The following is a 19363-nucleotide window of genomic DNA, read 5'->3' as shown; positions in this document are numbered from 1 at the left end:
TCCTACCAACATACCACATGCAGCACAATTAGGTCCTACCAACACACCACATGCAGCACAATCAGGTCCTACCAACATACCACATGCAGCACAATCAGGTCCTACCAACATACCACATGCAGCACAATTAGGTCCTACCAACATACCACATGCAGCACAATTAGGTCCTACCAACATACCACATGCAGCACAATTAGGTCCTACCAACATACCACATGCAGCACAATTAGGTCCTACCAACATACCACATGCAGCACAATTAGGTCCTACCAACATACCACATGCAGCACAATTAGGTCCTACCAACATACCACATGCAGCACAATTAGGTCCTACCAACATACCACATGCAGCACAATTAGGTCCTACCAACATACCACATGCAGCACAATTAGGTCCTACCAACATACCACATGCAGCACAATCAGGTCCTACCAACATACCACATGCAGCACAATCAGGTCCTACCAACATACCACATGCAGCACAATCAGGTCCTACCAACATACCACATGCAGCACAATTAGGTCCTACCAACATACCACATGCAGCACAATTAGGTCCTACCAACACACCACATGCAGCACAATTAGGTCCTACCAACATACCACATGCAGCACAATTAGGTCCTACCAACACATTACATGCAGCACAATCAGGTCCTACCAACATACCACATGCAGCACAATTAGGTCCTACCAACAACCAAACCTGTAGGTACAACTGGACCTCCAGTAAAAAAATATTTTACAATCTCAAATAGTTACAAACAAAATATTCACTTTTAAAATGGTCCCAATCAAAAAATAAAAGGGATGTAACTCACTGCACTAAATGTTGAAACAATAAATAGTTTGATTTTACACAGCCTGCTCTAAACTTGAGTGGTCAGCTTCATACACTGACCATAACAATTACAAATTTCAAGTTTAAAATTACCTTTATGTCAAGTAGCAAGAATATAAAAAATATCCTTAGTATAAACACAGTGATTAACTTGGTACACAGACTGATTAGATAATTGACAAAATCATGTGACTGCTGACCAGCAGTAACTATGGACAACTGTGATCTCTTCCATATCAAGCCACACTACTGACATCAACACATCATTACAAAGTGTACAACTATTCAAAAAACAGAAATAAAATTAGCATACATTTTTGAACCCAGTCTAAACAATAGGAAGGCACAAAGCTAACATGTTTGACCATGATTCATGAGAGAACAAATTAGACTAAAATATCCATACTGGATAGTGCAGTATTGCTGTTGATCACTTTATCTATATTTCTCTGACTACTGTACGACTAGCATGAAAACATACTTTTATGTTGATGATATCTCAAAAACAATTTGTACAAAACCATTGAGCTCTACAAGTAGTCTCCCCTCAACATACATAAATTACAAGAAATGGTGCTCAATAATGAGTTACCAAAAAAAAAAAAAAAAAAAAAAAAAACAAGCTGACTATTGTGCAACAGGTGTACAAAGATTCATTCATGTGATTTTCTTATTGTGGGAGTAAAGCTGGTCAACATGTAACTGCTGATCTAATATAGTTAAAGGGTTGAAGTTTGAGCCTTTATAACTGTGTGGCTACACAACAAGTGGCTGGATGCAGGGCTGACATGAGCTGGCAGTTTGGTTGGTCAACATGACCACTACAGATGTCACATGACCACTACAGATGTCACATGACCACTACAGATGTCACATGACCACTACAGATGTCACATGACCACTAGAGTTGGATACAGTGTTTAGCAGGAGGCTGGCAGTCTGGCTGGTCGACATAGCTCTGTGTAGAAGTGACATTGGTCAAGATGACCTCATCATCCCCTTGTTTGTTAGTACTCCGTGTTTCAGGCTCCATGGCTGACTGGAAACTGTGAATAAATTTCTGGGAGGGGGGAGGGGGGTATGAGGGAAACAATAGATCAAACAAATCATAATATGGTTCTAGCTAAAAAAAATTTAAGAGAATAAAGACAGTTAAGGAAATAGATACTATGTTGGTTTGCTGGAGTATGAAAACTGAAAGAGTCATTACAGAGGAAAAATATTTTATTGTGATAATTAAGTAGCGGAGAGATAGAGAATGCTCAATGGTCTACTAGTTGAACATACCTGAAGAATGTTAGCTCCCTTAGCAGTGTAGACAGCATGAATCATCCCCGCAGGTATGCAGAAGACAGACAACAGGGCCAGACACCAGCCAAGGGCAATGGCCCAGTCAGGGTAGACGTAGCCAGCTATGGACAGGTTCTGGTACTGGATCATGCTGAACACCCAGATACCCTGCACAACATACAGTTGATACAACAGTTGACCACCGGTCAAGTCAAACAACAGTTGACCACTGGTCAAGTATAACAACACTTTACTACTTATACTAGATCATGCTGAACACCCAGATACCCTGCACAACATACAGTTGATACAACAGTTGACCACTGGTCAAGTAGAACTCTTTGGATCTTATTATGGTTGGTTCTGATTCTCAATTTTACAATTAATACCATTAATAGGATTAATATGCCACTTTCAAAATATTTTAGCTTACTATTACAATTCTTCAAAATAAAAACAGTAGAACAACTAAAGAAACTGTTATTAAGCATGACATACCAAAATAAGTAGAGGTGAGAGAACAAACCAACAAGCAATAAAAAATATGTTTGGTTTAGATCCTGTCATCAGTTTGATGTTTTCAGCTAAGTTGTTGGCACCTGGAGGTTCAAAAAACAAATTATTAGAACCTGTAGGTTTAAATGTGGGGTATTAACAAATTCAAACAAATACAGGTACAGGGGACATCAAGTAAGCTGTCATTATTTTTTGAAAACAGTAATTCCCCTTGCTACTTCCATTGTTATACAGCAACCCCCCCCCCCTTCTATGAGTGTGACGTCATGTATGGACAAACACTTTAAAAAAAAGGTATACAAATATGAGAGACTACTCATGTTTATAAGTGTTTTTTGTCAAAGCACAACACCTACCATACAACCAACACCACCTACCAAACAACCTACAATACAAAACCTACCATAAAAACAACACCACCTACCATACAACTTACAAGACAAAACCTACCATAAAACCAACAAGACTAAACCTACCAAACAACCTACAATACAAAACCTGCCATACAACCAACAAGACAAAACCTACCACACAACCAACAAGACAACACCTACCATACAACCAACAAGAGAACACCTACCAAACAACCAACAAGACACCAACTACCATAAAACCAACAAGACAACACCTACCATAAAACCAACAGATGGCGATGACCTCAAAAAAAGCCAGCACCATCAGTGACAGAGCAGCAGTGTAGTAGTCAATCAGTTGGAAAAAGTAGAAACCACCCTGTGAAATTTTAGGTTTATAGAGAAACTACGTGAAAATTTAGGTTTATAAAGAAACCACCCTGTCAAAATTTAGGTTTGTAAAGAAACCACCCTGTGAAAATTTAGGTTTATAAAGAAACCACCCTGTGAAAATTTAGGTTTATAAAGAAACCACCCTGTCAAAATTTAGGTTTATAAAGAAACCACCCTGTCAAAATGTATGATTATATAGAAACCACCCTGTGAAAATTTAGATTTATAAAGAACCACCCTGTGAAAATTTATGTTTATATAGAAACCACCCTGTGAAAATTTAGGTTTATAAAGAAACCACCCTGTCAAAATTTAGGTTTATAAAGAAACCACCCTGTGAAATTTTAGGTTTAATAGAGAAACCACCCTGTGAAAATTTAGGTTTATAAAGAAACCGCCCTGTCAAAATTTAGATTTATAAAGAAACCACCCCATGAAAGTTTATGTTTATAAAGAAACCACCTTGTCAAAATTTAGGTTTATAAAGAAATCACCTTGTGAAAATTTAGATTTAAATAGAAACCACCCTGTACAAATTTAGGTTTATAAAGAAACTACCCTGTAAAAATTTAGGTTTATAAAGAAACTACCCTGTGAAAATTTAGGTTTAAAAAGAAACCAACTTGTCAAAATTTAGGTTTATAAAGAAACCACCCTGCTAAAATTTAGGTTTATATAGAAACCACCCTGTCAAAATTTAGGTTAATATAGAAACCACCCTGTGAAAATTTAGGTTTATAAAGAAACCACCCTGTGAAAATTTAGGTTTATAAAGAAACCAACTTGTCAAAATTTAGGTTTATATAGAAACCATCCTGTGGAAATTTAGGTTTATAAAGAAACCAACTTGTCAAAATTTGTTTGCCAAGAATTTTTTTTTTTAAATTTGAATTTTTTTTTTATAAAATAAAAAAAAACCATCCTGTAAAGATGTAGATTTGTCTATAAACCACCTTTTAGAAATAATTTCCTTACACATGCAATTCATCTAGAGGTTCATATAAAATGAAGTATAGATCTAGACGAGACAAAAACTAGCCACCCACCTGAGTTATGTTGGGAATACCACACAGGAAGGACACCAAACAAACAACAGCTACCAAAAGTTCTTTTTTCTTCAAATATTTATGGACCAGGGAGCCAAAATGATCTTGTATGGTTGTGACAATCACCTCAACAGAAGCAAACTGGATAGAAACAAAAATATCAAAATGACGATCTATTTACATATGGAGGACTAAGCTAACTACATGCATGCTCATTTCTGAATGGCTGAAGGAGTTGTAAATACTTCATTAATATTACTAACACTAAGGCACACTATTCTATCATATGCCAAGGTGGCTGAAACAGGCAAACTCTACTTCACCTGCCCTGTTGAACATCAGGCCTGAAAGGGCATCTGTACTTTTAACTAAGATCAAGCACAACTGCTTTAATTTTTAAAATAAAGAATATTGTATTATTGAGAATAATATTAATTTTGCTTTTAAATATATAACTTCATTTAATAAGTTTTGTTTTGATAGTCTTAATAAAAAAAAACGAAGCTTGTAAGAGACTTTTAAAAGTGTTGAGTGATAATAGAAAACACAAAAGACTTACCTGACTGTCAATGCCGAGACAGATCAACATGAAGAAAAAGAGGAAGGCAAACAGCTGAGATACAGGCATGGAGTTAAAAGCTTGAGGGTAGATAACAAACACAAGGCCAGGACCTGTGGAGAGAAGATATTGTTCTTGGTTACACATATTTTTACACCACAAATTTATGGTGTTTTCATGGGTAGATAAACAAATATAAGTAAAGAGCCTAAGTAGAGAAGATATTATTCTTAGTTATACATATTTTTACACCACGACTTTATGGTACAAGCTTTTATGGGTAAATCACAAATACAAGTAAAGAGCCTAAGTAGAGAAGATATTATTCTTGGTTACACATATTTTTACACCACAAGATTATGGTACAAGCTTTTCATGGGTAAATAACAAATACAAGTAAAGAGCCTAAGTAGAGAAGATATTGTTCTTAGTTACACATATTTTTACACCACAAATTTAGGGTACAAGCTTTAATACAGGACAGAAGATACTACAGCCATTTATTCCGCAATACTTATACAACTCTCTCTTGTTTGATTCTGGGTTCAAGTCAGTAGAATGCCCCTGAGTCTACCCAGGTCTGATGGGTACCTAACTCATGTTAGGGAAAGTAAAGGCTACTGGGCAAATTGTTGACCACACAATCCCTTCATATGCTAAGGTCACAAAAACAGGTGAACTCTACTTGTCAGGTTCAAAAAAGGAACTTTACTTATACACCTATTACAGGGATTGGGTATATGTAACTTGTATTTTTCCTGGCCTTTTATTTGAGCATCTGCCTCAACACCCCCATCTTTCTTATTCTAATAAGAAAGATAGCAAATAAAAATTATGAATGGCAGATCACTCAACAGATAGGCACAAACACTATTTGTCAGAACATCTTACTCAGTTATTTTCCACAAGAATAAATTGGTTACTACTAAACAGATAGGGCTACATGAGAATTATTACCAAAATGTCACTCATTTTAAAACAGCCATTTTTTTTTCATTATAATTTTTAACTATAATTGATAAATTAATGCATAAACATATTTCTCAAAAATCCCCTCCCCTACAACTCATATCCTATAACCAGAAACACCTCCCCCCCTAAAGCAATTAATAAGAAAAGTAGGTATATTATAAAAACTAGAAAGAATATTATTTCAACAAACAAAAATGGTCGTTTATTTGTTTCTGAAAGAAAAATATTTAATTCTATGTAAGCAAAATATGTTGAACATATAGTGGAGTAATTAAACAAACAGTTTTTTTAACACACATACAATACATATATAAAAACACCATATCTACACATTTTTTATGGTGAAACTAAATGTTTCTTATCTTAGCTGCTAGACTTAAAATGTTGACATTAACATATTTAAAAACTGGGTCAATTCTGCAGATCAGAGCAAGGCCAAGGCCAAGTGAATTGACCTCCTGAAAGACCTGTGCTCACCTTCTTGGACCACCTCCTCGACCCCCTTTCCTTGGATGAAAGCAAGATTTCCCAGAATGGAGAAAATAGCAAAGCCAGCCAGGAGACAGGTGAAAGCATCAACAACAGCCAACACAAGCACATCTCTGCAGAGTAGAACAGGTCATCTAGCCACTAACTATACATGGTGCATTCAGCAGGGGTCAGGCAGCCTGACCTCAGGGGTCAAAGGGCAATCAGTCTGCCAGTAGGGGGTGAGACAGCAATCAGCTTGCTGTGAGGGGGTGAGGTGGGAGCCTTGATATCCTCTAGAAGACAGATGTCTAGAGTCCATGGGGAGGTGGGTGGGGCAGGGTACTGCCACACACACACACACACACACAGAGCCTACAGCAGAACTGAGTTAAGCTTACAGAGGACTGGCAAAGTTACCTGACGATGCGGTTGTTGAATTTACTGTAACTGGACATGGTGATGAGGCCACCAAAGGCCACTCCCAGTGAGTTGAAATTCTGGGCTGCCGCATACACCCAAACCTGGGGATGGTTTTTTTATTAGACATTTCTACAAGGGATACAACCATTTATTTATTTTTGTCAAGTTTATAAGCTTTAAAGTTTCACTGTGTGAACTGAACACAGTGTTTAATACCAAGCAATGACTACAGCAAGAGCTGACCTTGGCTTCCAGAAGTAGTTCCCAGCGAGGTTCTATAAAAAACTTGATGCCATCTATGGAGCCTGGCAAGGTGACACCTCTGACTAGCAAGATAATGAGCACAACATAGGGAAACGTGGCGGTGAAGTAAACAACCTGTAACACAATACACATGGCTATGTTAGAGGTTTTGTTAGTGTGTTGGTTTGTGGTTTTTTTATTGTTTCCATACAACTCACATCATGTAAACAACCTGTAACACAATACACATGGCTATGTTAGAGGTTTTGTTAGTGTGTTGGTTTGTGGTTTTGTTATTGTTTCCATACAACTCACATCATGCAAAGTAAACAACCTTTAACACAATACACATGGCTATGTTAGAGGCTTTGTTAGTGTGTTGGTTTGTGGTTTTGTTATTGTTTCCATACAACTCACATCATGTAAAGTAAACAACCTGTAACACAATACACATGGCTATGTTAGTGGTTTTTTTAGTGTGTTGGTTTGTGGTTTTGTTATTGTTTCCATACAACTCACATCATGTAAACAACCTGTAACACAAAATACACATGGCTATGTTAGTCGTTTTGTTAGTGTGTTGGTTTGTGGTTTTGTTATTGTTTCCATACAACTCACATCATGTAAACAACCTGTAACACAATACACATGGCTATGTTAGAGGTTTTGTTAGTGTGTTGGTTTGTGGTTTTGTTATTGTTTCCATACAACTCACATCATGCAAAGTAAACAACCTTTAACACAATACACATGGCTATGTTAGAGGTTTTGTTAGTGTGTTGGTTTGTGGTTTTGTTATTGTTTCCATACAACTCACATCATGTAAAGTAAACAACCTGTAACACAATACACATGGCTATGTTAGTGGTTTTTTTAGTGTGTTGGTTTGTGGTTTTGTTATTGTTTCCATACAACTCACATCATGTAAACAACCTGTAACACAAAATACACATGGCTATGTTAGTCGTTTTGTTAGTGTGTTGGTTTGTGGTTTTGTTATTGTTTCCATACAACTCACATCATGTAAACAACCTGTAACACAATACACATGGCTATGTTAGAGGTTTTGTTAGTGTGTTGGTTTGTGGTTTTGTTATTGTTTCCATACAACTCACATCATGCAAAGTAAACAACCTTTAACACAATACACATGGCTATGTTAGAGGTTTTGTTAGTGTGTTGGTTTGTGGTTTTGTTATTGTTTCCATACAACTCACATCATGTAAAGTAAACAACCTGTAACACAATACACATGGCTATGTTAGTGGTTTTTTTAGTGTGTTGGTTTGTGGTTTTGTTATTGTTTCCATACAACTCACATCATGTAAACAACCTGTAACACAAAATACACATGGCTATGTTAGTCGTTTTGTTAGTGTGTTGGTTTGTGGTTTTGTTATTGTTTCCATACAACTCACATCATGTTTTCATTACCTGCACCTTTCCCAAACATTTACACACACAAACAGGTTGAGTCATATGCTCGTACACAAACTATTTGAGTTAAAACTAAATATATTTTCTAAATATGGAATGGTTAAGTTTAAAAAGCCATAGTTAGATGTAGTAACCTTTCCAGTGGATGAGGGTCCCTTCCAAATACAGAAGTAGACAATAATCCAGCACAGGAGTAGGATCAACAGCAGCTGCCATCTTATGACTCCCTGCTCCTCTATTCCACTTGATCTGGCCAGCACATTCTCACTACAGGAACAAGAGGTTCATGGCTAGAGAAGTCACATCAACACTACCAGTCACATCCTACATCAGTCACATCCTACATCAACACTACCAGTCACATCCTACATCAGTCACATCCTACATCAGTCACATCCTACATCAACACTACCAGTCACACCCTACATCAACACTAACAGTCACATCCTACATGAACACTACCGATACTTTTGACCATACAAGTCACAAGTCTAATGTTTTGTTGTGTACCACTTTCCCAATTGAAATTGCATACATCCTTTACCTAAACACAAGAACCATAAGAACATTATTTCCCTGAAAACTGTTTCATTTAAAATATGGTTTCATTTATTTATATTCCCACAGTAAAATAGTGTACCATTTGACAGTACCAAGTCCTAAATCATGCAGGGGGAAAAGTTATAAGGGATGACATCCATACAAAGGTCTATCAAATAATTATTCATGAGAGAAACATTACTAGTCAATTGAATATGCATACAGTTGTCAAAGATCTCACTAAAAGGGAGAGTATTTCTAATTAGTATGTGTTAATCTGGTACTTTCTTAATTGGTTCACAAACAGTATACTTATAAGCTATTGATGAGTAACCATAGGTGAAGTTTTTTTTAGAGTAATGCAGCATCACTGCCTGCTACACTATATTGGTATATGAACCTACAGCAAATACTGCTAAGTGTAAGCCCCATAATCAATCAAATCAATTGATTTTTTTTACTTGATGAATCAATGCCATTTTATTCATGAAGAAAAATGGGCAAATGGATTTGTAGGCTAACAAACCCAACTCCTGAACTAATCTGACCTCTGCTTAATTAGGTTTGTTTCACTAATAAAAGAAATAAATGATGCTAATTAAAGGTAGGCTCGTGCTAAGTGTAAGAAAACATTCCCCCAATCAAGGACAGGTGTGAGCACAAGACAAACATATCTCACATGAAGAAATCTTCAGTGGGCGACCTGGAACCATTGGGCTGCTGTAGTGTGGTGCCGTTGTCTAAAGCTGTGGAGTTGATCTGGGAGGTGTCCCAGCACTGAGGGGAGTTCCACGTGTGGTTGCAGTGGGTCCAGGGGAGGGTGTCGGTGAAGCAGCTGAACATGTAGTAGAAGGACCAGGCTATGATCACAATGTAGTAGGTGGTGAACAGGAAGGAAATCATCACAGTGGCTATACCAGCTCCTGGGGAAATAATACAGTGTTATTAACATGGAGGTTCTGGGGATGTTAAGATAGGACCTATAACTACCAAACCACATGTAGGCCCTTACTAAAACAATGTGTATAGGCTGTGTTTGTAGGTCTTTGTGTAGCTAGTCAATGGGGCATCTACAAACGGCTGTTAACATGACCGGTAAACAAATGTGTTGTTCATCTAGTATAGAGTTGAGCTAACGGAATATTGAGGTAATGATTTTAAACTGTCAGCTAGTATAGAGTTGAGCTAACAGAATATTGAGGTAATGATTTTAAACTGTCAGTAAATTAACACGGGAAAACAATATGGCAATGCTATACAATGAGAGCCTTTAGAAAGAACCCATCAAATAGAGTCAGTGAAGCAGAGCGTACAGAGGACCGTGACGATGTAGGTGAGGCCTGCATAGAGTCTGTTGTGTACTGGAGTAGTGAGGGGTGGCTTACAGCAGGCTAGCATAGAGTCTGTTGTGTACTGGAGTAGTGAGGGGTGGCTTACAGCAGGCTAGCATAGAGTCTGATGTGTACTGGAGTAGTGAGGGGTGGCTTACAGCAGGCTAGCATAGAGTCTGTTGTGTACTGGAGTAGTGAGGGGTGGCTTACAGCAGGCTAGCATAGAGTCTGTTGTGTACTGGAGTAGTGAGGGGTGGCCTGGCTAGCATAGAGTCTGTTGTGTACTGGAGTAGTGAGGGGTGGCTTACAGCAGGCTAGCATAGAGTCTGTTGTGTACTGGAGTAGTGAGGGGTGGCTTACAGCAGGCTAGCATAGAGTCTGTTGTGTAGAGGAGTAGTGAGGGGTGGCCTACAGCAGGCTAGCATAGAGTCTGTTGTGTACTGGAGTAGTGAGGGGTGGCCTGGCTAGCATAGAGTCTGTTGTGTAGAGGAGTAGTGAGGGGTGGCCTACAGCAGGCTAGCATAGAGTCTGTTGTGTACTGGAGTAGTGAGGGGTGGCCTGGCTAGCATAGAGTCTGTTGTGTACTGGAGTAGTGAGGGGTGGCTTACAGCAGGCTAGCATAGAGTCTGTTGTGTACTGGAGTAGTGAGGGGTGGCTTACAGCAGGCTAGCATAGAGTCTGTTGTGTACTGGAGTAGTGAGGGGTGGCCTGGCTAGCATAGAGTCTGTTGTGTACAGGAGTAGTGAGGGGTGGCTTACAGCAGGCTAGCATAGAGTCTGTTGTGTACTGGAGTAGTGAGGGGTGGCCTACAGCAGGCTAGCATAGAGTCTGTTATGTACTGGAGTAGTGAGGGGTGGCTTACAGCAGGCTAGCATAGAGTCTGTTGTGTACTGGAGTAGTGGGGGGTGGCTTACAGCAGGCTAGCATAGAGTCTGTTGTGTACTGGAGTAGTGAGGGGTGGCTTACAGCAGGCTAGCATAGAGTCTGTTGTGTACTGGGGGGGGGGGTGGCTTACAGCAGGCTAGCATAGAGTCTGTTGTGTACTGGAGTAGTGAGGGGTGGCTTACAGCAGGCTAGCATAGATTCTGTTGTGTACTGGAGTAGTGAGGGGTGGCTTACAGCAGGCTAGCATAGAGTCTGTTGTGTACTGGAGTAGTGAGGGGTGGCTTACAGCAGGCTAGCATAGAGTCTGTTGTGTACTGGAGTAGTGAGGGGTGGCTTACAGCAGGCTAGCATAGATTCTGTTGTGTACTGGAGTAGTGAGGGGTGGCTTACAGCAGGCTAGCATAGAGTCTGTTGTGTACTGGAGTAGTGAGGGGTGGCCTACAGCAGGCTAGCATAGAGTCTGTTGTGTACTGGAGTAGTGAGGGGTGGCTTACAGCAGGCTAGCATAGAGTCTGTTGTGTACTGGAGTAGTGAGGGGTGGCTTACAGCAGGCTAGCATAGAGTCTGTTGTGTACTGGAGTAGTGAGGGGTGGCTTACAGCAGGCTAGCATAGAGTCTGATGTGTACTGGAGTAGTGAGGGGTGGCTTACAGCAGGCTAGCATAGAGTCTGTTGTGTACTGGAGTAGTGAGGGGTGGCTTACAGCAGGCTAGCATAGAGTCTGTTGTGTACTGGAGTAGTGGGGGTGGCCTGGCTAGCATAGAGTATGTTGTGTACTGGAGTAGTGAGGGGTGGCTTACAGCAGGCTAGCATAGAGTCTGTTGTGTACTGGAGTAGTGAGGGGTGGCTTACAGCAGGCTAGCATAGAGTCTGTTGTGTACTGGAGTAGTGGGGGGTGGCCTGGCTAGCATAGAGTCTGTTGTGTACTGGAGTAGTGAGGGGTGGCTTACAGCAGGCTAGCATAGAGTCTGTTGTGTACTGGAGTAGTGAGGGGTGGCTTACAGCAGGCTAGCATAGAGTCTGTTGTGTACTGGGGGGGGTGGCTTACAGCAGGCTAGCATAGAGTCTGTTGTGTACTGGAGTAGTGAGGGGTGGCTTACAGCAGGCTAGCATAGAGTCTGTTGTGTACTGGAGTAGTGAGGGGTGGCTTACAGCAGGCTAGCATAGAGTCTGTTGTGTACTGGGGGGGGGTGGCTTACAGCAGGCTAGCATAGAGTCTGTTGTGTACTGGAGTAGTGAGGGGTGGCCTGGCTAGCATAGAGTCTGTTGTGTACTGGAGTAGTGAGGGGTGGCTTACAGCAGGCTAGCATAGAGTCTGTTGTGTACTGGAGTAGTGAGGGGTGGCTTACAGCAGGCTAGCATAGAGTCTGTTGTGTACTGGAGTAGTGGGGGGTGGCCTGGCTAGCATAGAGTCTGTTGTGTACTGGAGTAGTGAGGGGTGGCTTACAGCAGGCTAGCATAGAGTCTGTTGTGTACTGGAGTAGTGGGGGGTGGCCTGGCTAGCATAGAGTCTGTTGTGTACTGGAGTAGTGAGGGGTGGCTTACAGCAGGCTAGCATAGAGTCTGTTGTGTACTGGAGTAGTGAGGGGTGGCTTACAGCAGGCTAGCATAGAGTCTGTTGTGTACTGGGGGGGGGGTGGCTTACAGCAGGCTAGCATAGAGTCTGTTGTGTACTGGAGTAGTGAGGGGTGGCTTACAGCAGGCTAGCATAGAGTCTGTTGTGTACTGGAGTAGTGAGGGGTGGCTTACAGCAGGCTAGCATAGAGTCTGTTGTGTACTGGGGGGGGGGGGGGTGGCTTACAGCCGGCTAGCATAGAGTCTGTTGTGTACTGGAGTAGTGAGGGGTGGCTTACAGCAGGCTAGCATAGATTCTGTTGTGTACTGGAGTAGTGAGGGGTGGCTTACAGCAGGCTAGCATAGAGTCTGTTGTGTACTGGAGTAGTGAGGGGTGGCTTACAGCAGGCTAGCATAGAGTCTGTTGTGTAGAGGAGTACAGTGGAGGGCTTACAGCTAGACTGATGGGGACATACGTGAGATACTAGATGGCAGCTGTTAAACATGAACAACATGAACGTCACGTGGAACACACGCGACTTACACACCGGCATCTCTGGTAACTCGGGGCAGGCTAGCGGTCATTTTTACCCTCGGCATGAGTAAGTCGGCTTTCCTACACAACGTCAATGACAGTCATTGCGTGCTTGTAGCGCGTTAGTCGACAATAAACGTCAGTGACAGTCAATCACAGAGTCACTCAGTTGTTGACCTGGGGGTGGGGGGTGTATAGTTCACAAGTACAGAGTACGTATAGACCAAACATACTGATAACTACAATAATGGCGTCACTAGCTAGGGTGTCACCCGGTGCGGTTACCCCACCCACCTCCAATAATTTTGCATTTTCGTGTTGGTATCACTCCCCTCCCCAAACTTCTATTGCCTTGATAAGACATTCTTTTTTTTTGACAATAGATTTTCGATTTTTAAAAATTAGTGCCCCCCCCCCCCTTCCTATATGGTGTCACCTGGGTGGGACTGTATCCCCTACCCGAGAGACGCGACTAACTGCAGCGTCAATGAAAGTGGTGGGTGTGGCGAACCTGGGCCTAGAAACAAACGGGTGGCCCATTCACCCGCCCATGTCACCATATTCTCGGCTAATGGGGTGTGCGGACAGGCCTATGATGTTCACATGACTGCACAGCATCACAAATTGCCATCAGCCAGGTCTCAAAGTATCAATACATGTCGGGCGCGGCGACTTGGTGGGCCCTACATACGCACAGTTTGAACCTGCCGCAAGTCGACACGGGTCAACTGTTCCACGCAAGAAGAGCAAACAAGTGCGATCAACAGCTCGGTATTACGACGTAGAAAAACGCTCCTTAATAAATCAACTAGTTACAGCTACTTGGTCAAGTAGTTCGTCACAACATGAACAAATGAACTAGTTACAGCTACTTGGTCAAGTAGTTCGTCACAACCTGAACAAATCAACTAGTTACAGCTACTTGGTCAAGTAGTTCGTCACAACCTGAACAAATCAACTAGTTACAGCTACTTGGTCAAGTAGTTCGTCACAACCTGAACAAATCAACTAGTTACAGCTACTTGGTCAAGTAGTTCGTCACAACCTGAACAAATCAACTAGTTACAGCTACTTGGTCAAGTAGTTCGTCACAACCTGAACAAATCAACTAGTTACAGCTACTTGGTCAAGTAGTTCGTCACAACCTGAACAAATCAACTAGTTACAGCTACTTGGTCAAGTAGTTCGTCACAACCTGAACAAATCAACTAGTTACAGCTACTTGGTCAAGTAGTTCGTCACAACCTGAACAAATCAACTAGTTACAGCTACTTGGTCAAGTAGTTCGTCACAACCTGAACAAATCAACTAGTTACAAGGGGGTCGGCGTGGTCGAGTCGGTAAAGCTCATGGTTGCTAAACCGAAAAGTCTCGAGTTCGAACCCTCGGGCAGATGAGGCTCGTTAGCTGGGGACAGCCACTCTTCTAGGAGAGACAACTCCAAAAGTAAACAACTGCTGCCTTGTAGTTTGTTCTTGGTTGGACAAAGGCTATGGAAGCAAATCCAAAAAGAAAAAGCAGGCTGAAATCGGAGTCAATGGCCTCAATGGCGCATAACCAGTTGACACGTAACGCTTAATTGTGTTGGAGGCGTGGTCGAGTCTGCAAAAAGCTCATGGTTGATAAATTCGAACAAAGTCTCGAGTTCAAACCCACTGGCAGATAAATCTCGATCCCCTTCAACACTAATAATTAAGAACGAAGAAGAAGAAGAAGAAGAACTAGTTACAGCTACTTGGTCAAGTAGTTCGTCACAACCTGAACAAATCAACTAGTTACAGCTACTTGATCAAGTAGTTCGTCACAACCTGAACAAATCAACTAGTTACAGCTACTTGGTCAAGTAGTTCGTCACAACCTGAACAAATCAACTAGTTACAGCTACTTGGTCAAGTAGTTCGTCACAACCTGAACAAATCAACTAGTTACAGCTACTTGGTCAAGTAGTTCGTCACAACCTGAACAAATCAACTAGTTACAGCTACTTGATCAAGTAGTTCGTCACAACCTGAACAAACAAATCTTCAAACAACAGGCCTACGGCTTATTTACATTTGGACCTCCTGACCCCAAGTATACGAAACATTCCGCCTTAATGTGTGCTCACCCGTGATAAATTAAGGCAGAGCTGTATCTAATCGTGCACAACTGGTTAGAATCTCCATCACGGGCTGTGCGTGCTTTATCTGCTACTACAAGAGATAGCGGTGGAATAATACGCGAGCAGAGCGTTAAACAAAACATATTTACAGCAGTAAATCAAAGCTTGGTCCCATTGATACAGATCTCTAACTAAATAATTCTTGTCGAATGTACACAATAGCAGCCTGCTCAGCTCTGTGGATGGTGATAGTGTGTACATGTCGCTAGAGGGGGGGGGGGGGGGGTGTGAAGAGACAATGACGCGAAGTGTATAAACCAATGATATCCACCATCACCGAATTGGCCAACACGTTTTTACACTCTACTGGGCAGTCAACAGCTATTTTAATGAATACATCAGGCTTCTTTGTTTGTTTGTTTTTTGTTAATAAATAAAACAAAAAAGATGATACAATTTAAGCTTTCCATTTAGTCCCAGTTTTATGTCGTTGATTAAAAAATAAACTTATTTTCAGTGAGCAATTAGTTTGAATGTTATTCCTGGCGTTAATTGCACATCGCTATCTAAGAAACTGCTCTACTTACGTCTACCCCACGCTAAATAAAAGTCCGAATTAACTTTGCGTCTACTTGAATATTTTTAAAATAAAAAAAACAAACAACGAAAATATATTGAAATGATTCTTTAGTTTTGAAAATTGGTTACCCCCCTCCTCCATTAGCATACGAGTAACTTTATTTTAAATGGTAAATGAAGCATCAAATGTATAGAAGAGTTAAGTGGAGTGGCCAGGCTAAGGCCTGTACGCCCCCCCCCCCCTCACCCTACTGAACCAGCTATAGCGTAGATAAACAAGTTACGTTTGTACATCTGAACAATGTCCACCATCCAATCAACTTACTCTAGGTGCCTTCAGCAGAGACACAAACTTTAAAGGTGGCCAATTAATTGTTTGTATCCAAGTCTGTCTTAATACTCTGTTAAGACAAGCAACTCCATTATCATTTTCGTCCTTTGTTTCTATTACTAATAGTATTAGATAAAGATCGGGCCATTAGATCTGAGGAGTGCCCTACAAATAAAACATTCTGTAGAACCACCTGCAAAAGGTGGACGCGACATAAGTTCCCCACCCAACACCCACCGGTATTGCCTGAATCATTGAGCCTTGGTGTACCCGAATCATTGAGCCTTGGTGTACCCGAATCATTGAGCCTTGGTGTACCCGAATCGTTGGGGCTTGGTGTACCCGAATCATTGAGCCTTGGTGTACCCGAATCATTGAGCCTTGGTGTACCCGAATCATTGAGCCTTGGTGTACCCGAATCGTTGGGGCTTGGTGTACCCGAATCATTGAGCCTTGGTGTACCCGAATCATTGAGCCTTGGTGTACCCGAATCATTGGGGCTTGGTGTACCTGAATCATTGGGGCTTGGTGTACCCGAATCATTGAGCCTTGGTGTACCCGAATCATTGAGCCTTGGTGTACCTGAATCATTGGGGCTTGGTGTACCCGAATCATTGAGCCTTGGTGTACCTGAATCATTGAGCCTTGGTGTACCTGAATCATTGGGGCTTGGTGTACCCGAATCATTGGGCCTTGGTGTACCCGAATCGTTGGGCCTTGGTGTACCCGAATCATTGAGCCTTGGTGTACCTGAATCATTGGGGCTTGGTGTACCTGAATCATTGGGGCTTGGTGTACCCGAATCATTGAGCCTTGGTGTACCCGAATCATTGAGCCTTGGTGTACCCGAATCATTGAGCCTTTGTGTACCTGAATCATTGAGCCTTGGTGTACCTGAATCATTGAGCCTTGGTGTACCTGAATCATTGAGCCTTGGTGTACCCGAATCGTTGGGGCTTGGTGTACCCGAATCATTGAGCCTTGGTGTACCTGAATCATTGAGCCTTGGTGTACCTGAATCATTGGGGCTTGGTGTACCCGAATCATTGAGTCTTGGTGTACCCGAATCGTTGAGCCTTGGTGTACCCGAATAGTTGAGCCTTGATGTACCTGAATCATTGAGCCTTGGTGTACCCGAATCGTTGAGCCTTGGTGTACCCGAATCATTGAGTCTTGGTGTACCCGAATCATTGAGCCTTGATGTACCCGAATCATTGAGCCTTGGTGTACCCGAATCATTGAGCCTTGGTGTACCCGAATCATTGAGCCTTGGTGTACCCGAATCATTGAGTCTTGGTGTACCCGAATCATTGAGCCTTGGTGTACCTGAATCATTGAGCCTTCATGTACCCGAATCGTTGGGCCCTGGTGTACCCGAATCATTGAGCCCTGGTGTACCTGAATCATTGAGCCTTCATGTACCCGAATCGTTGGGCCCTGGTGTACCCGAATCATTGAGCCCTGGTGTAGGCCTACTTATCAGTGAGCCCTGACGAACCAACCCTCTCTCACGTAGACGGTGGACGAACTTCACGGCTCAATAATTCATCAATGTGCATCAAGTTTACACAGGACACATTGCACCAAAAACGTACGCATTAGGGACTGTCTTACATACGGCTAGAGGAATGTATCAAATCTAGGCTATTTCAGGACTAGAAAACTACACTGGAATAACGAGTTTGAGCTGACATTTTGTCAGACGATAGGGCGTTCATTTTGTTTCACTCTCGTTGGTCGCTTTAGTTTTTAGGACCTCATTCTTGTAAACTGCTTAAGCGTCTAGTTTTTAGGATCTCACTTTAGATGATTGCTTTAGCGTCCATTTTTAGAGCCAATGTCGCAATAAGAGGGAATAAGATGTGGGGGAGGAAAAGAAAGCCGCCGGGTCATTCTTGCTGAACAACAAGGAACCAGAACCTACAGCAGTTCTAGAGCAAAGGTCCCCAGCCTGAGACTGCAGGTACCCACTGTGTCCCACAACAAACCAAGGAACCAGAACCTACAGCAGTTCTAGAGCAAAGGTCCCCAACCTGAGACTGCAGATACCCACTGTGTCCCACAATAAACCAAGGGACCAGAACCTACAACAGTTCTAGAGCAACTGTCCCCAGTCTAAGACTGCAGGTACCCACTGTGTCCCAGACCACACTAGTCAGTGAAAGTGAGAGCTTACTTGAGTACAATACCCTACTGATCAAGCAACATGTTCATCCATAAATTAAATGACCATAAATTAAATGAGGTTATGCAAATTCCGCCATCTCTTTACAAAATGACATGTAACTTGCAGCAAAATGATGTTACAAAATGACAGATCTACCATACCACAAAATGATGTCACAAAATGACAGATCTTCCTTACCCAAAATGATGTTACAAAATGAAAGATCTACCTTACCACAAAATGATGTTACAAAATGACAGATCTACTTTACCACAAAATGATGTCACAAAATGACAGATCTACCTTACCACAAAATGATGTCACAAAATGACAGATCTACCTTACCACAAAATGATGTCACAAAATGACAGATCTACCTTACCACAAAATGATGTCCCAAAATGACAGATCTACCTTACCACAAAATGTTGTCCCATAGTTTTATTTTACTTCCTCCCTCACCCTTATTAAAGAAAGTTAATAAAGTTATTATATTATTCAATTTTTGTAAAGAAATACCTACTAGGTTGCACCTACCCAAATCTATCATGTGGGTTAAAATGTTTAAAAAGTTAGACATTCATATTAGAATTACATATTATTTATGGATCAACAACAATGGGATACTTAAGAAGCTGTGATTTTAAAAGAAATTATGGAAAATCACATCCTGGAGCTACAAGGTGATACATTCACTTGTAAAACACATGATTATTATGTTCCTACAAGGTGATACACACACACACACCTGTAAAACACATGATTATTATGTTCCTACAAGGTGATACACACACA

The 19363-nt window shown here is 41.4% G+C and overlaps 1 protein-coding gene across 1 annotated transcript in view; it reads right to left on the bottom strand.

The window, feature by feature from the left end:
* Nucleotides 1-1461: 1461 nt before the first annotated feature.
* LOC131953028 (sodium- and chloride-dependent GABA transporter ine) overlaps nucleotides 1462-19363 on the bottom strand; it is a gene marked incomplete at its 5' end in the record, with an annotated part of 29735 nt that continues 11833 nt past the window's right edge. Inside the window, 11 exon segments of the mRNA XM_059316009.1 lie at nucleotides 1462-1906; nucleotides 2134-2304; nucleotides 2635-2735; nucleotides 3285-3384; nucleotides 4445-4585; nucleotides 5004-5116; nucleotides 6453-6577; nucleotides 6864-6967; nucleotides 7110-7244; nucleotides 8681-8813; nucleotides 9766-10009. Coding sequence (XP_059171992.1) covers nucleotides 1748-1906; nucleotides 2134-2304; nucleotides 2635-2735; nucleotides 3285-3384; nucleotides 4445-4585; nucleotides 5004-5116; nucleotides 6453-6577; nucleotides 6864-6967; nucleotides 7110-7244; nucleotides 8681-8813; nucleotides 9766-10009 — 1526 coding nt within the window. The 3' untranslated portion in view covers nucleotides 1462-1747.

This window comes from Physella acuta, unplaced genomic scaffold (genome assembly GCF_028476545.2).
Source record: "Physella acuta isolate Inbredline_101_S28 unplaced genomic scaffold, ASM2847654v3 ptg000901l, whole genome shotgun sequence".
In the NCBI taxonomy this organism is placed as follows: domain Eukaryota; kingdom Metazoa; phylum Mollusca; class Gastropoda; family Physidae; genus Physella; species Physella acuta.
The sequence above is the reverse complement of the archived record's forward strand: the minus strand, read 5'-3'. Positions and strand labels throughout refer to the sequence as shown.